Source organism: Fundulus heteroclitus, chromosome 6, assembly GCF_011125445.2.
Source record: "Fundulus heteroclitus isolate FHET01 chromosome 6, MU-UCD_Fhet_4.1, whole genome shotgun sequence".
Lineage (NCBI taxonomy): Eukaryota > Metazoa > Chordata > Actinopteri > Cyprinodontiformes > Fundulidae > Fundulus > Fundulus heteroclitus.
In genome coordinates this window covers 31,159,062-31,175,196 of record NC_046366.1, presented here as the reverse complement: position 1 = coordinate 31,175,196, position 16,135 = coordinate 31,159,062, and the positions used below count along the sequence as shown (strand labels likewise).

The window sequence follows — 16,135 nt, the reverse complement described above, 5'->3', positions numbered from 1 at the left end:
CACCGCCTCGCCAAACATGGCGCTGCTTCTAAGGTCAGTACGTCTGTCATCTGTAACTTTGGGCTCAGGAACAGCCTTTTGCGTGTTTTTTTTCCAGGGCTATCGTATCACAGTAACACATTTACAGCATAGACTCGCTACGGTTGAGGACATTCCGCTGAAATGTACCTTCCAACTTCCGGTCACAGTGACCGTTTTGTATGAATGTTACGCGACAGGTCTGTGGCTAACAGGCTAATGCTACATGTTTTCCTGGAGCATTGGCTGGCTCAGCTAGTGAACTTTGACTCCGATTCTAATTAATGGCCGAAGGAACGATGGCGTTTCCTCCTTTTTACCCTTCACGTTGTGATTAAATGGACGTTTATTCCGCTGTTGTTGATCCCGGTGCTTTTAATGGGTTGTTTTCCTTTCCTTGTAATGTGGTGTCTGGGTGCTAGAAGTGGAACAAAGGCGTTTTGTCTAAAGAGGTTGACACAGATTAAACCACTTTTGTGTGCAGATGAAACCTCCAAAGAAGAAGTAAACCCCTGTATGAGACAATCAGTGTTTAAATTTAAAACATGCTTTACTTTTATAGGGTTAGTTCCCCCTTAAATTGTCTTTTACCGAACTGAGTTTACATTGCTGTTTTTTTTACCCCCTGTGTTCTCCATGTAGCCTGTTTAATCACCTAGTTTTAAGGCAATGATTTAGTAAATCTAGTTATTCTGTGGATGCACTTTATAACAATTCATTTACTTTCAAAGCTAATATAAAAACATTTAGGGGCACAGATGGACGACATTATAAAAGACAATTCTACTGTGAAGCTGTAAGGTCTTCTTCAGTTTTCCTATTAATATCAGACGCCATATTGTTCATTTGTTTTTCGTCTCCAGCTCCAACAGTTTTTCCATGACTCTAATATTTCTTTAACATTTCTTTTTCTCTCTTTTCTTTCAGGACGTTGGCCCGTCAGGGCGCCTGCCTCTCAAAACCTCACCATGTCCTCTTTAGACAGTAAGTTCTGTGTGAATGAACTTCCGTTTCTAACCATATCCTCTTTCACTAAAACAGCTCCTCGGTATTAACGCCCTTTAAGGTGCTTCTTTCCATTCTCAAATCGCTATTCAAGGTCACCATGGTCTCTGTCGATGTAAGCTTTCATAGATGAAGTCGATGTTGTGCAACCGAAGGAGTCATGAAGTGGAGCTCTGTTGCTGATGTGAAGCGCTTCTTATAAAATGTGCATTTGACCTCCTGCTGCACTTTTTTTTGTGAAGCAGCAGGTCAAATTCTCTTGCTTTGAAGTGCTTCTTCTCTCTCTCAGAAACAGTTCTGTCGATTTTTATTTATCCGTATAAATTCGACAGCTGGCTGAGGACACGCACCAGGGGTTAAATACCTTAAAACTGCCTCACATCCTTGAGCCAAAACGTAGGCTTTCTCTTTGATGGATCAGCACTGCCATTGTCACTGCTTGTCAGAGTTGTAATGGTGCTGGTTTAAATTGAACTCCAATTCCTCATCCCTCCTTAAACGGATCACTAATATAAATCAAAGTCTCATTATTTGTCTCTCTTTGGAGAAATAAGTCTTGTGCAAGGGGCTGCATCACAGACACATGCACTCTTCCATAGTACCTCAAACATAAATATGTTTTTATAAATTCTTTATTTAAAAAAAAACAGTATTTCATTAAGAAATCAGATGACTAACAATGTTTTATGAACTTGTCTTGGGTCCATTTGAAAAGGTTTTTTGAAAGAGGCTACTGATCCAACAAACCAGTGCGCTGTTGGTCAGTTCAACTCGTCACCATTTCGTACCCATGAAATAAACGGTCCTTTTGGCCTTTCCTATGAAACATTGGAAAAAGCTGCGGCAAAATCCCCTTTTTAGAAACCTTGCTGCGACCTTTGATTCTGGTTTTACTTTGTATGCTGACGCCAAATCTCTGGTTCTTTCCTGTGTTTATCTGAGAAATGTTGCCAAACAAGGCACAGCCTGAACTGGAAATGATTAGTCATGCTTTTGTTTCATCACTGCTACATTATGTCGGTAAAACCTCCTGTAGAAAGGTTCCAAGTTGTTCAAAATTCAGCTGCCAGGCTTCTGACATCACCCACCAAGTTTTCCACATTTGACTCCAATCTTGATGCAACTACCCTAAGGGATGGGTTAAACGCAGAGGAATAATTTCATTGGAGGTTACAAAGTTACTGATGGTTCTCCATACCAAGATGGTCGCAGGAGGAGACGGGGCTTTCTCTTCAGTGGCTCCCAGACGTTGGCCCTGAGATCAGTGGACTCTGGTTTCTTACAAAAGCCGGTTAAACATTTCATTAAATCTGTTTTTTATTAAACTAAGAATTACCATTTATTTTTGTTCTGACCCTAGTTTAAGCTATGAGACAATTGTGACACAGCCCAAGACAGATTGTGACTTCAAATGAAGTCAAAATGACTCAAAGTGGTCATCTGCTGGTAGACAATATTTTTTTAGTGTAACCGTCACATTTCCTTGCAGTAGTTTATGCAACTGCTAGATAAGCTAGTTTATCAGTAGATTATAGAAAATTACACAAATGTAGTTTAGTAAAGTGTAACGAAGAGAAGGGGCAAAATGACCAGTGTCCACACATGCGAAGGGTGAAATTAGCTACTGCAAGCACATCTTGTTTACATCGTCTGTTTCCTTCTTTTTCAGTGCCGCTCCGATGGGAACCACAGCTAAAGAGGAGATGAACAAGTTTTGGGCCAAAAATTCCAGATTAAACAGACCCATGTCTCCCCACATCACAATTTACAAGTACGTACAACCAAGTCTTTGTGTCCCGTGGGTTGTTCGGGAACTCTAAAGAGATTAAGATTATTAAGATCTGCGTATATGATGTAACTAGACCGTGTTGCTCTGACTCAGGGAGTCGGCGCAGTTTCCTGTATAGTCTCAAGGACAGCAGATGGTAGTCCTAGAACACGACCTTCTACTTGGCCGAGACACAGAGCAGCCAAGTCTGACTCCATCGTGCAATAAACCAAATTTTCTACCACATTATCCTTATTAAGGTCTAAAAAAAATGGCTGCCGTGGCTTGTAGTCTGGTTGTGTGACTCTTATTATTGCTGTCGTGCAATTTAGCCTTTAATTATGAGTGAAGGTCAGTCAGTGGAGTTTTTCCTCTGGTGTAAGTTTTATTTAGCCTGGCCCACCAGATCGATAATGTGTAGCACTGTCCTTTATCAATCTGGGTCCGCTTCTACCGAGTCCGTGCAGGGAAAGGAGGGATGTTGAGCTGGACTCTCCGAGCTGATTGGGCGAAGCGACACCTAATGCCCGCCTACCAAAGGTTGGGTTTTAGCCAATCACGGTATCAAATGAAAATGTAAGCAGCAGCTGCCATGAGAAACCACAACAAGTGACCCTGCTCAAGGCGCGCTGATTGGGATAGTGACACTCATGACGAAACAGATGTGACGGCAGCAGCAACGCGTCCTCCTGCGCCGCCATGTTTGTTTTGGTTCGCCCGTGGACTCGGCACCTCTTGCTTTCATCACAGCTGTATGTCCCGCCTTAAACGCAGTACTGCCACGTGATTGGCCCGTCTAGACCGCTTCGGGTGGGAAGCAGGACCAGGTGGGTTCTCGTGTGTTTTATACCGCGAGAATTCAGCTGGCAGGCAAGGTTTGGATGTTACTCTCACCACGGTTGGTGTCCGCCACCTAGAATATTATCAAAAAGTTTTACTTGTGTAATTCTGTTCAAAAAGTGAAACTTGTTTAGATTCATTACACAATCTGCTGACTGGACAGTTGTTGGGCACACAGCCGCCGGCACGCCCCAGATCGAGGGAAAGTGTGTTTATGGAGCGTTTAGTTGAAGGAGAAATTGTGTCAAAACAAGGTGATAACCGCAGACTTGAGAGGACTGTGAAGCAAAGCCCACCTAAGAGTTAAGTTTATATTTTCAGTTGGAAATCAAGGTCCCAGAGTCCAGAGAGAGTCAGAATCCAAGTTGCTTTTGGTTCAGGTTTCCAGGCATGGATTATTTGGGGAGACGCATCACCTGCAGGTGTTGGTCAACTGTGTCTTATCACGTCCAGAATCAGCAGAGTTTTCTAATTTTAGACCACTTAATGATCTCCTCTGCTAACGAGATGGATGGAGATGCTGGTTTCATTTCCTGCCGGACGTGGAACCAGCTCCCACTACTAAGTACCAGTAATAGCTTTAATCACCATAGTATCATTATTTGGTTGACCCAAGGCAAATGGAATCTGTTTTTTTTTTTTGCTCAGAGAGGAAGATGAGAGACACCAGAGAGAACAATAAAAACGAGCTGAAGGCCACTATTAATGTTTTTACCGCCTCAGCAGAGCCGCTGGCTGATTGCCTCCATGCTACGCTGCAACCATACAGTAATTGATGCAGAAGGAGCCCTGACCATGTTTTTAGTGCACATAATGTAAATTATATGGACCAGTTTCTCTATTAAAAAGCAATTTTTATTGCTCTTTTGTAATATTCTACTATTTAGAGAAGCTGACTTGTTGGGTTTCCATTAGCTGTGTGCCTTATTATCAAAATTATAAGCAATAAGCATTTTAAATATGTCAATAAACTTGTAGGATTCTGTGTTATAAAATATACATTTTGAATTAAAATACTGACATTAATCAACTTTTCAGTGATTTTTTTTTTTCTGGTTTATTGGGTTGCAGCTGCACCTGCCACCTTTGGTAAATATGTGGCTCCTTGTCTTACAGATGGTCCATTCCCATGATGATGTCCATCACACACAGAGGGACCGGAGTGGGCCTCAGCGGAGGTAAAGCGCTGTTCGGTTTTTTGCTATTCCCCGTCCAGAGAATGCTTCTGGCCCAGCCTGAGTCTTCGCTGCCATAGATCTAAAATAAAAGCGACGCTGTGCTTCGCAAACACTTCTGATTGACCCTGAGCATCTCTTCAGGGCATTTAACTCCCGTCGCTATTGATTTCTCTTAAGAGCATTTACTGGAATATAAAAAAAAAAAAAAAAAAAAGAGGCAAATGTTGTTCAATTAGACGTGTGGATGTGAAAAGGCCGTTTAGCAGCCCTCCGTCTCGCGCCCGCTGCAGCAGAGCGCTGGAAGTGGAACGGCGCAGGAGTGCCGCTGACATTGATGGAGCGCGCTGTAAAAGCCGAGTTAAGTTATGTTTTGCATGTTTATGCGTCCAATAAAGGTCAGTTCTCTTGGCTGCCGCTCTGAGTGGCACACCTTATCAGTCACTTATGGCAGTCAACCTTCTGTCAAGATGTCGTATGTGTCGGTAAACTCAAACTGGCACCACCTCTTGGATGGGGGCTGGATGAGCTATATGTCTTTGCTTTAAGCGTATTAGTTTGACACGTTGCAGCCGTTGTTTCCCTAAAGGCCTGTTTTGAATTAACCGTTAAGCGAGGACTGCAGTTGATTTCTTTTATTTATTGCTTTCCCTCTTCATTCGAAGCTCTAATCGCTGTTTTACTTTAACATCTGTTCCATGATTTTTAGTTCTCTCTCCAGAATATTAATTTGTTTTCATTTATTCAGACACAACAAATAGAAGCCATGGGGGGCATTTTTTTAGTAAAGCGTCTGAGCTTTACTAAAAAAAAATAAAAAACATTCAGTAGGTTTAGTGACCTCAGAGAAACCAGAGGAAGTACATGTGTTGAGGAATCACAAGCCAGCCTGCTGACTCAATCTTAGTCATGTTTTTTTTAAAAGCGGGCAGGATTGATGAGCCGCTCTGGAAAAATGTGGAAAAGGAGACTGGAGTCTGGAAGAATTGTTTCTGTGTCCAGACTTTATCGCTGGCATCATTGTCAACATGATAAATATGTGATATTTTCTAAAGATGAGCTCCTCCAATCAGTCGTTTTATGCTGCCTGGTGTTTAGAAGACTCATGTAGAAAATGTAATATTCATGGATGAATCCCTCCCTCCCCTCTATTAATCATCACCCATCCACGCAACCATCTTTCTGTTCATCCCTGCTTTAATTCATCCATTCATCTGGTCATTTCATCATCCATTCGTCAGTCTGTACATTAGTAATCTCTAACCTGCTCTTAGATTCATTCATTTCCCCATCTTTCCATCCGTCCCTTTAGTTTTACCTTCCTTTCATCCAGTGATGCATTTATCCGTCTGTCCGTCCTTTCATCCATTTATCCTTCCCTACGTCTCTCTGGTCTGAGTATTATGCTCATCCATCCATCCATCCATCCATCCATCCATCCATCCATCCATCTATCCATTTATCTAAATACTTTGCATCCATCCATCTGTTGATCTAAATCATTTGCATCCATCCATCCATCCATTTGTTTATCTAAATCATTTGCATCCATCCATCCATCTGTTTATCTAAATCATTTGCATCCATCCATCCATCCATCCATCCATCCATCCATCCATCCATCCATCCATCCATCCATTTGTTTATCTAAATCATTTGCACCCATCCATCCATCCATCCATTTATCTAAATACTTTGCATCCATCCATCCATCTGTTGATCTAAATACTTTGCATCCATCCATCCATCTGTTGATCTAAATACTTTGCATCCATCCATCCATCTGTTGATCTAAATACTTTGCATCCATCCATCCATCTGTTGATCTAAATCATTTGCATCCATCCATCCATCCATTTGTTTATCTAAATCATTTGCATCCATCCATCCATCTGTTTATCTAAATCATTTGTATCCATCCATCCATCTGTTTATCTAAATCATTTGTATCCATCATCCATCAATCCATCATCCATCTGTTTATCTTAATCATTTGCATCCATCCATCCATCCATCCATCTGTTTATCTAAATCATGTGCATCCATCCATCCGTTTATCTAAATCATTTGTATCCATCCATCCATCAATCCATCCATCCATCTGTTTATCTTAATCATTTGCATCCATCCATCCATCCATCCATCTGTTTATCTAAATCATGTGCATCCATCCATCCATCCATCCATCTATCCATCTGTTTATCTAAAATTTAGATAAACGGATGGATAGATGGATGGATGGAAATGATTTAGATTCTAAATCATTTCCATCCACCCATCCATCCTAATAATTTATCTAAATCACTTGGATCGATTGCCTGATCTGTTTCTGATTGGCTGAGTTGTTTTCTGGCCTGTGTTTACACGTTTGTCAGTCCTTCATCTGTGCTGAGGATGACATTTAGGCGAAATGGGTCCACCTTCCCCTCATTATAGGAGGAGGAAAAACAACAGAGTGCTGCTCATTTGTTTGTAGATGTGTTTTTTTTCCTGAATGGTGCATCAATCTTGTTGTTTTTTACTTTGGACTTGAACGCAGTGACCGTTTTTTGTTCCATCGGCCTGCGCATCAAACCTCCTGTCCATCCGTCTAATTCACGCCGGCTTTGTTTATGGAGCTTTAAACACACCAGCAGGACCAAAGTGTCGTATACAGAGTAAATAAACACTAGCCATATGTTAGCATTAAACCATTATTAAAATCCTGAATAAGCCCGACACTAAAATTATAGAATTATCGTAGAATCACTAAAACAAAGTAAAATTGAAAGAATTATTCTATAAAATGACTTTTAAAGTCGACATCTCAGATGCCGTCAAAGGCTAAGGAGCAGAGATGAGTTTTAAGATGAGATTTAAAACCAGAAAGTGAAGAGGCTGGTCTGATGGCCAAAGGGGGCGTGTAGGGATGCAGCAGCTCTGACTGATAAGGCGGCGCAACCCACCCTGCAATGACTTTTGCATGTTGCATAGACAAAGCCAGAGCTTCCAAAATGACAGAACTCATTGGTTTTCTTACCAATATTTAATTTAATTTTTTTTTTATCCTAAATTCTTTTTCTCCTGCATTTGCGTTTTCAGCTATTTCAGCCTTTGCCGTGGCAGCACTGGTCTTACCCGGAAACTACCCCCACTACTTGGACCTGATCCACTCGTTATCCATGGGTCCTTTCCTAATCGGGCTGGCCAAGTTCGGCATCGCCTTTCCCATGTCCTACCACACCTACAATGGCATCCGTCACCTGGTGAGACTTCAGACATCATTTCTTTTTTTTTTTTTTGATAATTTCTGTTTATTTGAAATAAAACTGTTAAATCAGAAAAGCGAAAGTTATGATTAGAAATTTTACATTGAACAAACAAAATATAGTGGGTTTGCCTTACATATTCCTTATAATGTACAATAAGAAGTGTTGATAAAGTGTGACCTGATGGAACCCAGACAGAGTATGACGTGATCATATAAAGTGAGATTTATCGGGTTTTACGTGTTCTATCCATTTAGACCAGATAGGGTAAAATGTTTTTACCCTTTTTAGCCAGACTTCACCATTTCAACAAATGTAGCTACAAATATTGGACTTCTTTAACAATTACAAACCGATACATGTGATTGTGTCATGATTTCTCATTTGGCCTTAAAGTAAATCTAATTTCTCTTTAATTGAAATCTGATTGCATATTCAGACACCCACAATCTGGGGATGACGTTTCCATTATGGCTAATTTTATATGCACTGCTTTACTTATTTTTTTTTTATATATTTTTTTTTTTACAGTACTGGGATATCGGCAAAGGCTTCAAAATCCCAGAGGTCTACCGCACCGGCTACACAGTCATCGGCCTGTCCGTCATCACGTCCATAGCTTTGGCTTTGATGTGAGCGAAGGAGGAGAAGAAGGGATGGTGGACTAGAACAAGTGTTGAAGTTTTGTTTCTATGTTGTGGCCTAATGTTAACCGCTTTTCATCAGAATTAAAAAATAAAGGATTATATTGTGCTGTGCCCAAAAACACTGTGTATTGCTTTTTTTTTTTTTTTTTTTTTTTTTTTTAAATGTCTCTTGCACGTAATTATGCTGCAAACCTTTTGGGTCGTCTAAAGTGACATAAAGCAAAGTGCGTGCAAACATGACCCATTTTACTTCACACTTGGTCTGGGTGTAAATAGCAACCAGGAGCTAAAATTGTATGTCCCACATGTTACATCCTTACGTAATTTGTCTAATCACTATGCAACATCAAATCCATTAATTACTTCTCCCGGCCTGAAGTGCTCCAACGTTGCCAGTCTGCACAGGAGGGGGGTGGGGGGGTGCCCTGTAATGTCTGAAGGGCTGTTTATTGCAGAATTTATTATTTTATGCTTCACCCTGTCTGTAGCTCGCAGATGCTTAGATGCATTTTTAAAGCGTCATGGAAGAGGAGCACGGATGTTGAGCCAGTGGTGGAAGCTGCGAGCGTGAACCTGCTCCTCACCAGCAGCTGCCTCTACCTCCCTCTGAGCAGCGTTTGTCCTGCAGAGAGAATGAAAGCAAGTTCTGCTGTTATGTCAGATCCAGCCGCCATGTATAAAGAGAGAGTAAAAGGTGCAGATGTAGGAAAAAAAAAGAGAAAAATCTGGCCTGTTCAATAAAATTAGTAATGGAACAGGTGCAAGAAGTCTCGTTAGTCCAATGAAATAGGATTGTCAACCTAATACTGTTGATTTAAGGGGAATATTTCTGTCACCTTGAATATAGTTTGGGTTTCCTGTTAAAACTATTCTGGAAAAATGAACGTATTCATCCCAGCAAACCAGAGTGTGTAAAAGTTCAGGCGTTGGTGCTTTTGATGGTTCTGAATTCCCCTCAGATTCGCGTCACCTCCATAATTGGCAAAACGTGTCTATATTTAACCACTGCCAGCTTAAAATAATTATCTGTCTAACACCGTCTCTTGAAGTTCTTTCTGAATGTGTGGTCTGATTGCAGTGGGTTTGGCATGTAAATGACTGCCTACATGGAGTCTAATCAAAGCTGCGGGCACTTTTTGACCTCGGCAAGAGATCCATCGGGACTACAAATTACTTTTAATATGAAATGCAAAAATTACATAACATCTACTCCATGTTGTGAAATTATTTATATCTCCAGTTTTCTGACATTCTATCATCTTGAGATCTCAAAATTCTGTGCATTTTATTGAAGTTTTATATAGTTAAACAGAACTGCACATTTGGGACTAGGAATTTTATTTATTTTAATAAGTCTAAACTGTGACATGCATTCAGCCCCCTTTACCCTGTTACCCCGACATAAAATGTGCAACATGCTGCAGTTGGAAGTCATGTCATCAGTAGAGGCTAGCAGCCCCTGAACTGATTTTTTTTTTATGGTCCACCAGCACAGGTGACTGGTGCAGATGGAAACGTTAAATTTTTGATTAGGGCAAAATTATTACAGACAAGTTAAAATCTTACAACTGGAAACACAAAGCATTAATATTTTAATAGCCACACTTTTTCGCTTTAATTTCATAGTAAAAATGACCACATTTATCCATTGACCTATACTCAAATACGGAGTCTGCTTTGAATTAATTTGTTAAATTTGATTAAATACAGCAAATGTTTGAAAAGAAATACTGACCCAAATCCGGATCCTATATTGCCAGAACAAAATAATTCTGTTTTTTCAATCAAGCCCAAACTAATTAGAAAAATGGATGACCACCTTTTATTAAGATAAATGGTGAAACTTTTTCTTTTTTACCTTTGGATTAACAATGATTTACAGATCCATTCAGATAGTCTGACTAATTTGTAGCAGGTTAAAAAAAATTACAACCTAATTTAATGGTGATTTTCTTTGGTTTGCTTTTTACTTAATAAATTCAGCCCACATGCCAGAACGTTTGGACATCCTGTCATAGAGGAATGGCTTGGAGAGCACTATTGTTGAAATAAGAAAATAAGAATATAAGAAATCACATTTGCAGTTTTGCCACAAGCCATGCAGGGGACACAGCAAACGCGAAGGAAAGGGCTCTGGTCCGATTGGACAAACTCAGACTTTTGTCCAACACCTTTTGGAGGCATTCCCGCTGTGAAACAAGGTGGGCCATCATCATGCTGCAGGAAAGCTGGTCAGAGTTAATGAGAGGATTTGGAAGAAAGCCTTTCAGCTTTCCAGTGACCCTAAAACACAAACCAAAGCTAGCATGAAGTGGTTTAGATCAAACTATAATCATGTGTTGGAATGGACCAGTTAAAGACCACAGCTACACCCAACTGAGAATCTGGAGCATGACTTAAACATTGACGTTCATAAGTCTCCGTGCAGTCAGATTGAGACTGAGCTATTTTGAAAGAATAGGCAATAAAAGTTCAGTCCTCACGATGTGGTAGAAGAGGTATGCGTGCTTTTTCAGGGTGCTGGGGGTCTTAAGTAATTTCCTGTTATACGTTAACAGTGATTTGTAGTCCCGTAGGATCTCCAGCTCAGGTGGAAAACTGCCTGTGGCTTTAATTAGATTCAACGTAGAAAGCCATTTACATTTCAGAAACCCTGCAATCAGACCCTCAGAGGACTTATAAGACTTTATGTTGCAATGATAATATGAATACTTTTATGAGGTACTGTATGAGGTTTTAAACTGCTCCGCTGAACCCAAAAAGCTTGGAAAACATGTTTGCATGAAACTAAGACTGGGGTGATAACATGTCTTTTCATTCACTTCAAGAAAAGAACTCACTGGCTTATAAACGGTGATGGAGATACAACGTGTGATTCCCCATTATCTGCATACTCCAGTAATTGTGGCATTATGATATTTCATATAGATAACCTGCTTTGAAGCAGCAGGGGTTCGTTTTCACGAGGGCATTTTGGAAACACGGCTGCAGCAGCACCCCCTACCGGCTGGCAGGCGTAAATTCGCAGGGCTGCGGTCCTGATGCTGCGGGATGGAGCGGATGCTGCACAGGGATGGGTGGGGGAGTATAAAAAAGGTTTTGATGGCGAAAAAAATGTGCCTCAGTCTCTGTGGCGCAATGGAATAGCGCGCTGGACTTCTAATCCAGAGGCTCCGGGTTCGAGTCCCGGCAGAGATGTGGATGTGCTGGTACAGAAATTTTCTTGTTTGAGACGAGGTGCATTGGAATGAAGGCAAATTTAGTCTCCTTTAGCCTCTGCGTCCTTGATACATTTTGGAATGCAATGCTCTTCTGTCTGCTAGCAACACACATACAGGAATATGCAATGTTATTGAGGTATATATAAAACCATATCAGATAATAAAGGTTTTTATGCAGATGGCAAAAAAGCCTTAAAATACAGCTTGTGGTATACCAGCACAGCACACCTCTCTGCGCTCCTGGGGGCTGCACGCTCAGTCGCACTCAGACATCACACAAACACAAAAGGACAAGTCAGTTTAGTGCAGCAACACCGAGGCAAAGTCACCGTTTCAGCACCTGGAGCTGTCCACTCCTCATGTGCAGCGCCAGCAACAAAGCATCTGAAGCCTCTTCCGCCCTCATAACAAGTGCTTAATGACGCCAGATGCTGCGTTTCTGTTCTCAAATATGGTGTAATGGCACAGAGAGGGAAAGAGAGATGAAGTGACAGGAAATGGTGTCGTTTTAAGATTGCTGAATGGAAACGTTGTGTTAATTTAGTGAAATCAAATGGCCAACCTCTGCAGAATACATTTAAAAGGGTCAATAGATGGCTTTTATCTTTAGGACTCCATATTGCCAAAATCTGGAAAACTTGATATGTGCCTTTGATTTCCGTATTTTTCGTCAACGTGGAAAACAGCTGCTTGCTTAAAGATCTCCGTTCCCCGCTCGCCTTTTGTTCCGTCTTATTTTGTGTTTTCCTCAGCCCCCTCCACCTCCCCCTGCGGATTCCTTTTTTTGTCGCCTCCACCACTGATTGGGCTGCCGTGCGGCTGCCACCATCCACGTTTAACCCCATCATGCCTCCCCACACGCAAAGACCTAATCCACCAGTAAAACTAATCCTTAATCCCTCTCTGGCAAGTTGAACAACCCTGCCTCCACTCCATCCCTCCACCCCTGCTATAGTTCCCGGCTCATAAACGGGCCAGATGCATGAAACGTCATATCTCCGAGGAGTTCCCGTTGCTAAATAAATGAATGCATGAATAAACCAGTTGTTGCTGGTTAAAATAAAATAAAAAGATAAATAAAGCTAAATAAAACATTACATAAATAGGAGGCCTTTTTTTAATTATTTTTTATACAAATTATTCAGTTCTTCTGACGTGACTTTTAATCCATTTTTAAAGACGCACCCCCAAGGCCGAAGACTGAGTAACATGATTACCATATTACAAATTATCAAGCCTGTGGGAGATAATAAGGAGCCTATCTACCAGAAATGGGTAATAGCTCTATATCAGCCGATAAGAAACATCATAGCCCACTGAGAGCCATGACAATCTGCTGCAGATGACCTCCTCATTTTAGGAAATTAAGCAGTGTAGGCCTAAATCCATCAGATAGATAGCTAGACTATAAAAAGGACTATCAGGTACTGTTAAATATTTGCCCTTGAAATCAAATAGATTTTAATCGGACATATCACTTAATAAATGTAATATTCAGTAGTTGTTTTTTTTTTTTAAACCATTTATTCGGCAGGTAAAGTGCACATTAATGAACAACTCTTACAGGATTAACTATTTGTGAGAAATGCAGTCTAAACACTTGGATTATTGGTTCAGCCAGTCTTTAATCGTCATGTGTGCCAGCAGGGAGTGGTAAGGCTGATATGTTTATATGGTTTGTGTTATAAGTCAATAGAAAATCTATGTTGAGCAAGAAGTGAAGTCAACAACAGGTTGGGAAACATACAGCTTTTATTCTACCTTAAGAACAAAACAAGAGAACAAAATAAGAGTCTATAACCTTATGAAATATGCATTTAATCCAGTAATAATACTAATTCCATGTCCTACAATGACACACTTTTTCCAACATGCACGTCTGCTATCACATGCTCATGTAAATAATTTCCTAAATTAATTGGCAAAAGTCCTTTATCCATTTATTTAACATTAGTAACTATTAATTAAAGCACATACTTTAGTATCTGGAGCATATATCGACACAGTGAATACAAATTTGATCCCTCTACCATGGCTGACACCTCTGGTTCTTCACTACAGTGGAATCACAAGCATCAGCACATAAAACATGTAAACAAACAGCAAAGGGACTGCCAGAGCTGTTCCTGAAATATGACTACAAATCTAACATAAATAGTCTGATAATGATTAGTGTCCTTCGTTGTTTATTAGAACGCTTATGTATCAACACGCTCGCAAAATATTGGTCTAGGTAACATACTGGTGGCGCATCTCCCAGCTCAAACTGGAATCGGCATTGGAAGCAGAGGCGTACGCGTTCACCGTCAGAAGATATGAGAGGTAAGGATTGGTTAGTTCATATTCACCCTATGGTTTGATGTTCCCACAAAGCTTGAAAGCAACAACGTTCCTGGATATTTTTCTTTCAACAAAGCAAGCAAGCATGCAAACATAAAACATGGTTACGGGGATGCAAATGAAAAAACAATAGTCAGTATTGCTCCAAACATGTCAATGTCAACTTTATTTATATGGCACATTTAATACAGATACCACTGTCCAAAGTGCTGTACACAACAAACAGTTTAAATATAGAAAATACCAAACACACAACATGGAATAAGATTAATTAAGAATAATAAAACTTACAAAATTACTAACAAATGTTAAAAGATAATGAATTAAAATAGAAAAATCTGCTCATCCTGAGTTAAACGCCAACATAAACAGGTGTTTTTTTTTTTTAACAAGGAACTTAAAAATGCAAACAGACATGGCTGTGTTTGCAAAAGTAGGGTATCATATCAGACGGTCCATATAAGGGTAGGAGGGATAAGCGTTTCATACTTAACTTTGTCGCAAAGTCAGAGAAATAATACATATTTGCTGCTTTTTTATGTTTCTGTTAACTTATTTGTGTTTTTTATGGGAAATAAATAACTGGGAAGAAACCTTTAAGCTAGAGTTGAGGTCTGACATCACTATTTCTTTTTCCGTTGTTGCAAATCCCCCAGAAATCCAACAAAGTAAAGCACCTCGCTTTAGTCATGTTTATTTTTAAAACTTCCATAGTCTTTCCAAAACACCCATTCTTGACCTCTGAGCTACTTCCCGTTTTCTAAAAGGCGCTGATTGTATGCGAGCTGCCACATCAATTTCATTGCTTAAAATCTGACAGCTTTAGTGTACTTTGTATCTAAACTGTGGATAAAAATGAACATGAGCGTCACAGCGTTGTTCCACAGAGGTGATAAATTCCTCAAACTCTGATAAGGTCAGCGTAAAGTCACCGTGGAGGGCTACAGGGACATTACGGTGATATTTTGGTGTGAGATCACGCTTCCCATATCTGCTCCATCTCCTCCGTGTTGCTCTCAGCCAGTGGGCCCCTGCTCTGTCCCTGTTATCCCGGCGGTGTGGGCCAAATCGTATTATAATCCCCTCCCTCCCCTCCCCTCCCCTCTCTCCCTTCCTTGTCCCCTCCCCTCCCGCTCCGTCTCTCAGACAGTCTGTTTTTGCTGCAGTGAACGGTAACCGTGGTGAGGCAAAGAGAGCTTTACAAACAGTGGGGAAAGAGCGGAGGAACAAAGCAGGGAGAAAATTAACAACAACAAACAAGGAGCAACAACAAGAAGAAGCGAGGAGCTTATTCCAAGAACTGAAAAGAGGAAATTCACTGCGGTGGGGGGGGAAAAAACCAAACAAGCTGCGCATCAAAAGGAGAGTCATTACTGGTGGGGACCTTACTGGAAACCAGCAGCAGAACCCGACTTCGGAGGAGGAATATAACGGTGTGTGCTTTTAAACCGTGCGGTGCTTCTCAGTTGGTGTTGTGGTTGTGGTTGGGGGGGGGGGGGGGGGGGTGCTTGGCTGTTGGCTGCGTGTTGGTGCTGGGCGGACAGGAGACACCTGTCAGTGCTGACGCTTTTCCATCTCCAGGAATGTCTCTCTCTTTATGTGCGTATGTGTGTGCGCGCGTGTGCGCGTGTGCGCGCGTTACGCAGAGCCACATCCGAAGAGTCTCTGCGCGTTTTGTAATTTTCTCCAAAAAATGTGCCTTTTCCTCCGTCCCTCGCCTCCTTTGGTTCCAGTGCTCGGCGTATATAAAGAAAAATAAGAATCGCAACTCGCTGTGAGTGGATCTCAACCCAGAAGCAGCCGGAGCGGAGGCTTTCTATTTCCTTCTTCAGGTCCGGGATGGAACAATAAAATAGAAAAAAAATGTTAGAAA

At 41.0% G+C, this 16,135-nt stretch overlaps 2 protein-coding genes and 1 non-coding gene across 5 annotated transcripts in view; all 3 read left to right on the top strand.

The window, feature by feature from the left end:
* The first annotated feature begins 6 nt into the window (after positions 1-6).
* LOC105937874 (succinate dehydrogenase complex, subunit C, integral membrane protein) lies at positions 7-8,820 on the top strand. The gene is made up of 6 exons (XM_012879417.3): positions 7-33; positions 946-1,002; positions 2,693-2,794; positions 4,748-4,809; positions 7,888-8,051; positions 8,586-8,820. Exons 1-6 carry the CDS (start codon positions 17-19, stop codon positions 8,688-8,690), a joined length of 507 nt encoding a protein of 168 aa, XP_012734871.1. The 5' UTR covers positions 7-16; the 3' UTR covers positions 8,691-8,820.
* Positions 8,821-11,825: 3,005 nt separating this feature from the next.
* trnar-ucu lies at positions 11,826-11,899 on the top strand. Its single transcript has one exon. It is a non-coding gene; the product is annotated as a tRNA-Arg (tRNA).
* A 3,495-nt stretch (positions 11,900-15,394) lies between these two features.
* The window catches only part of cadm3 (cell adhesion molecule 3), a 171,224-nt gene continuing 170,483 nt past the window's right edge, over positions 15,395-16,135 (top strand). Inside the window, exon 1 of one of the 3 annotated variants that reach the window (XM_036138591.1) lies at positions 15,395-15,695. The gene's annotated coding sequence lies outside the window, so the exon portion shown is untranslated. The remainder of the gene's footprint in view (positions 15,696-16,135) is intronic. The other 2 variants (XM_036138593.1, XM_036138594.1) reach the window with 2 other exon arrangements.

Excerpts from the sequence above, each read along its gene's own strand:
- LOC105937874 (XM_012879417.3), top strand. Across the intron at positions 1,003-2,692 it reads CACCATGTCCTCTTTAGACA|TGCCGCTCCGATGGGAACCA; the intron begins GTAAGTTCTGTG and ends CTTCTTTTTCAG. Across the intron at positions 8,052-8,585 it reads ACAATGGCATCCGTCACCTG|TACTGGGATATCGGCAAAGG; the intron begins GTGAGACTTCAG and ends TTTTTTTTACAG.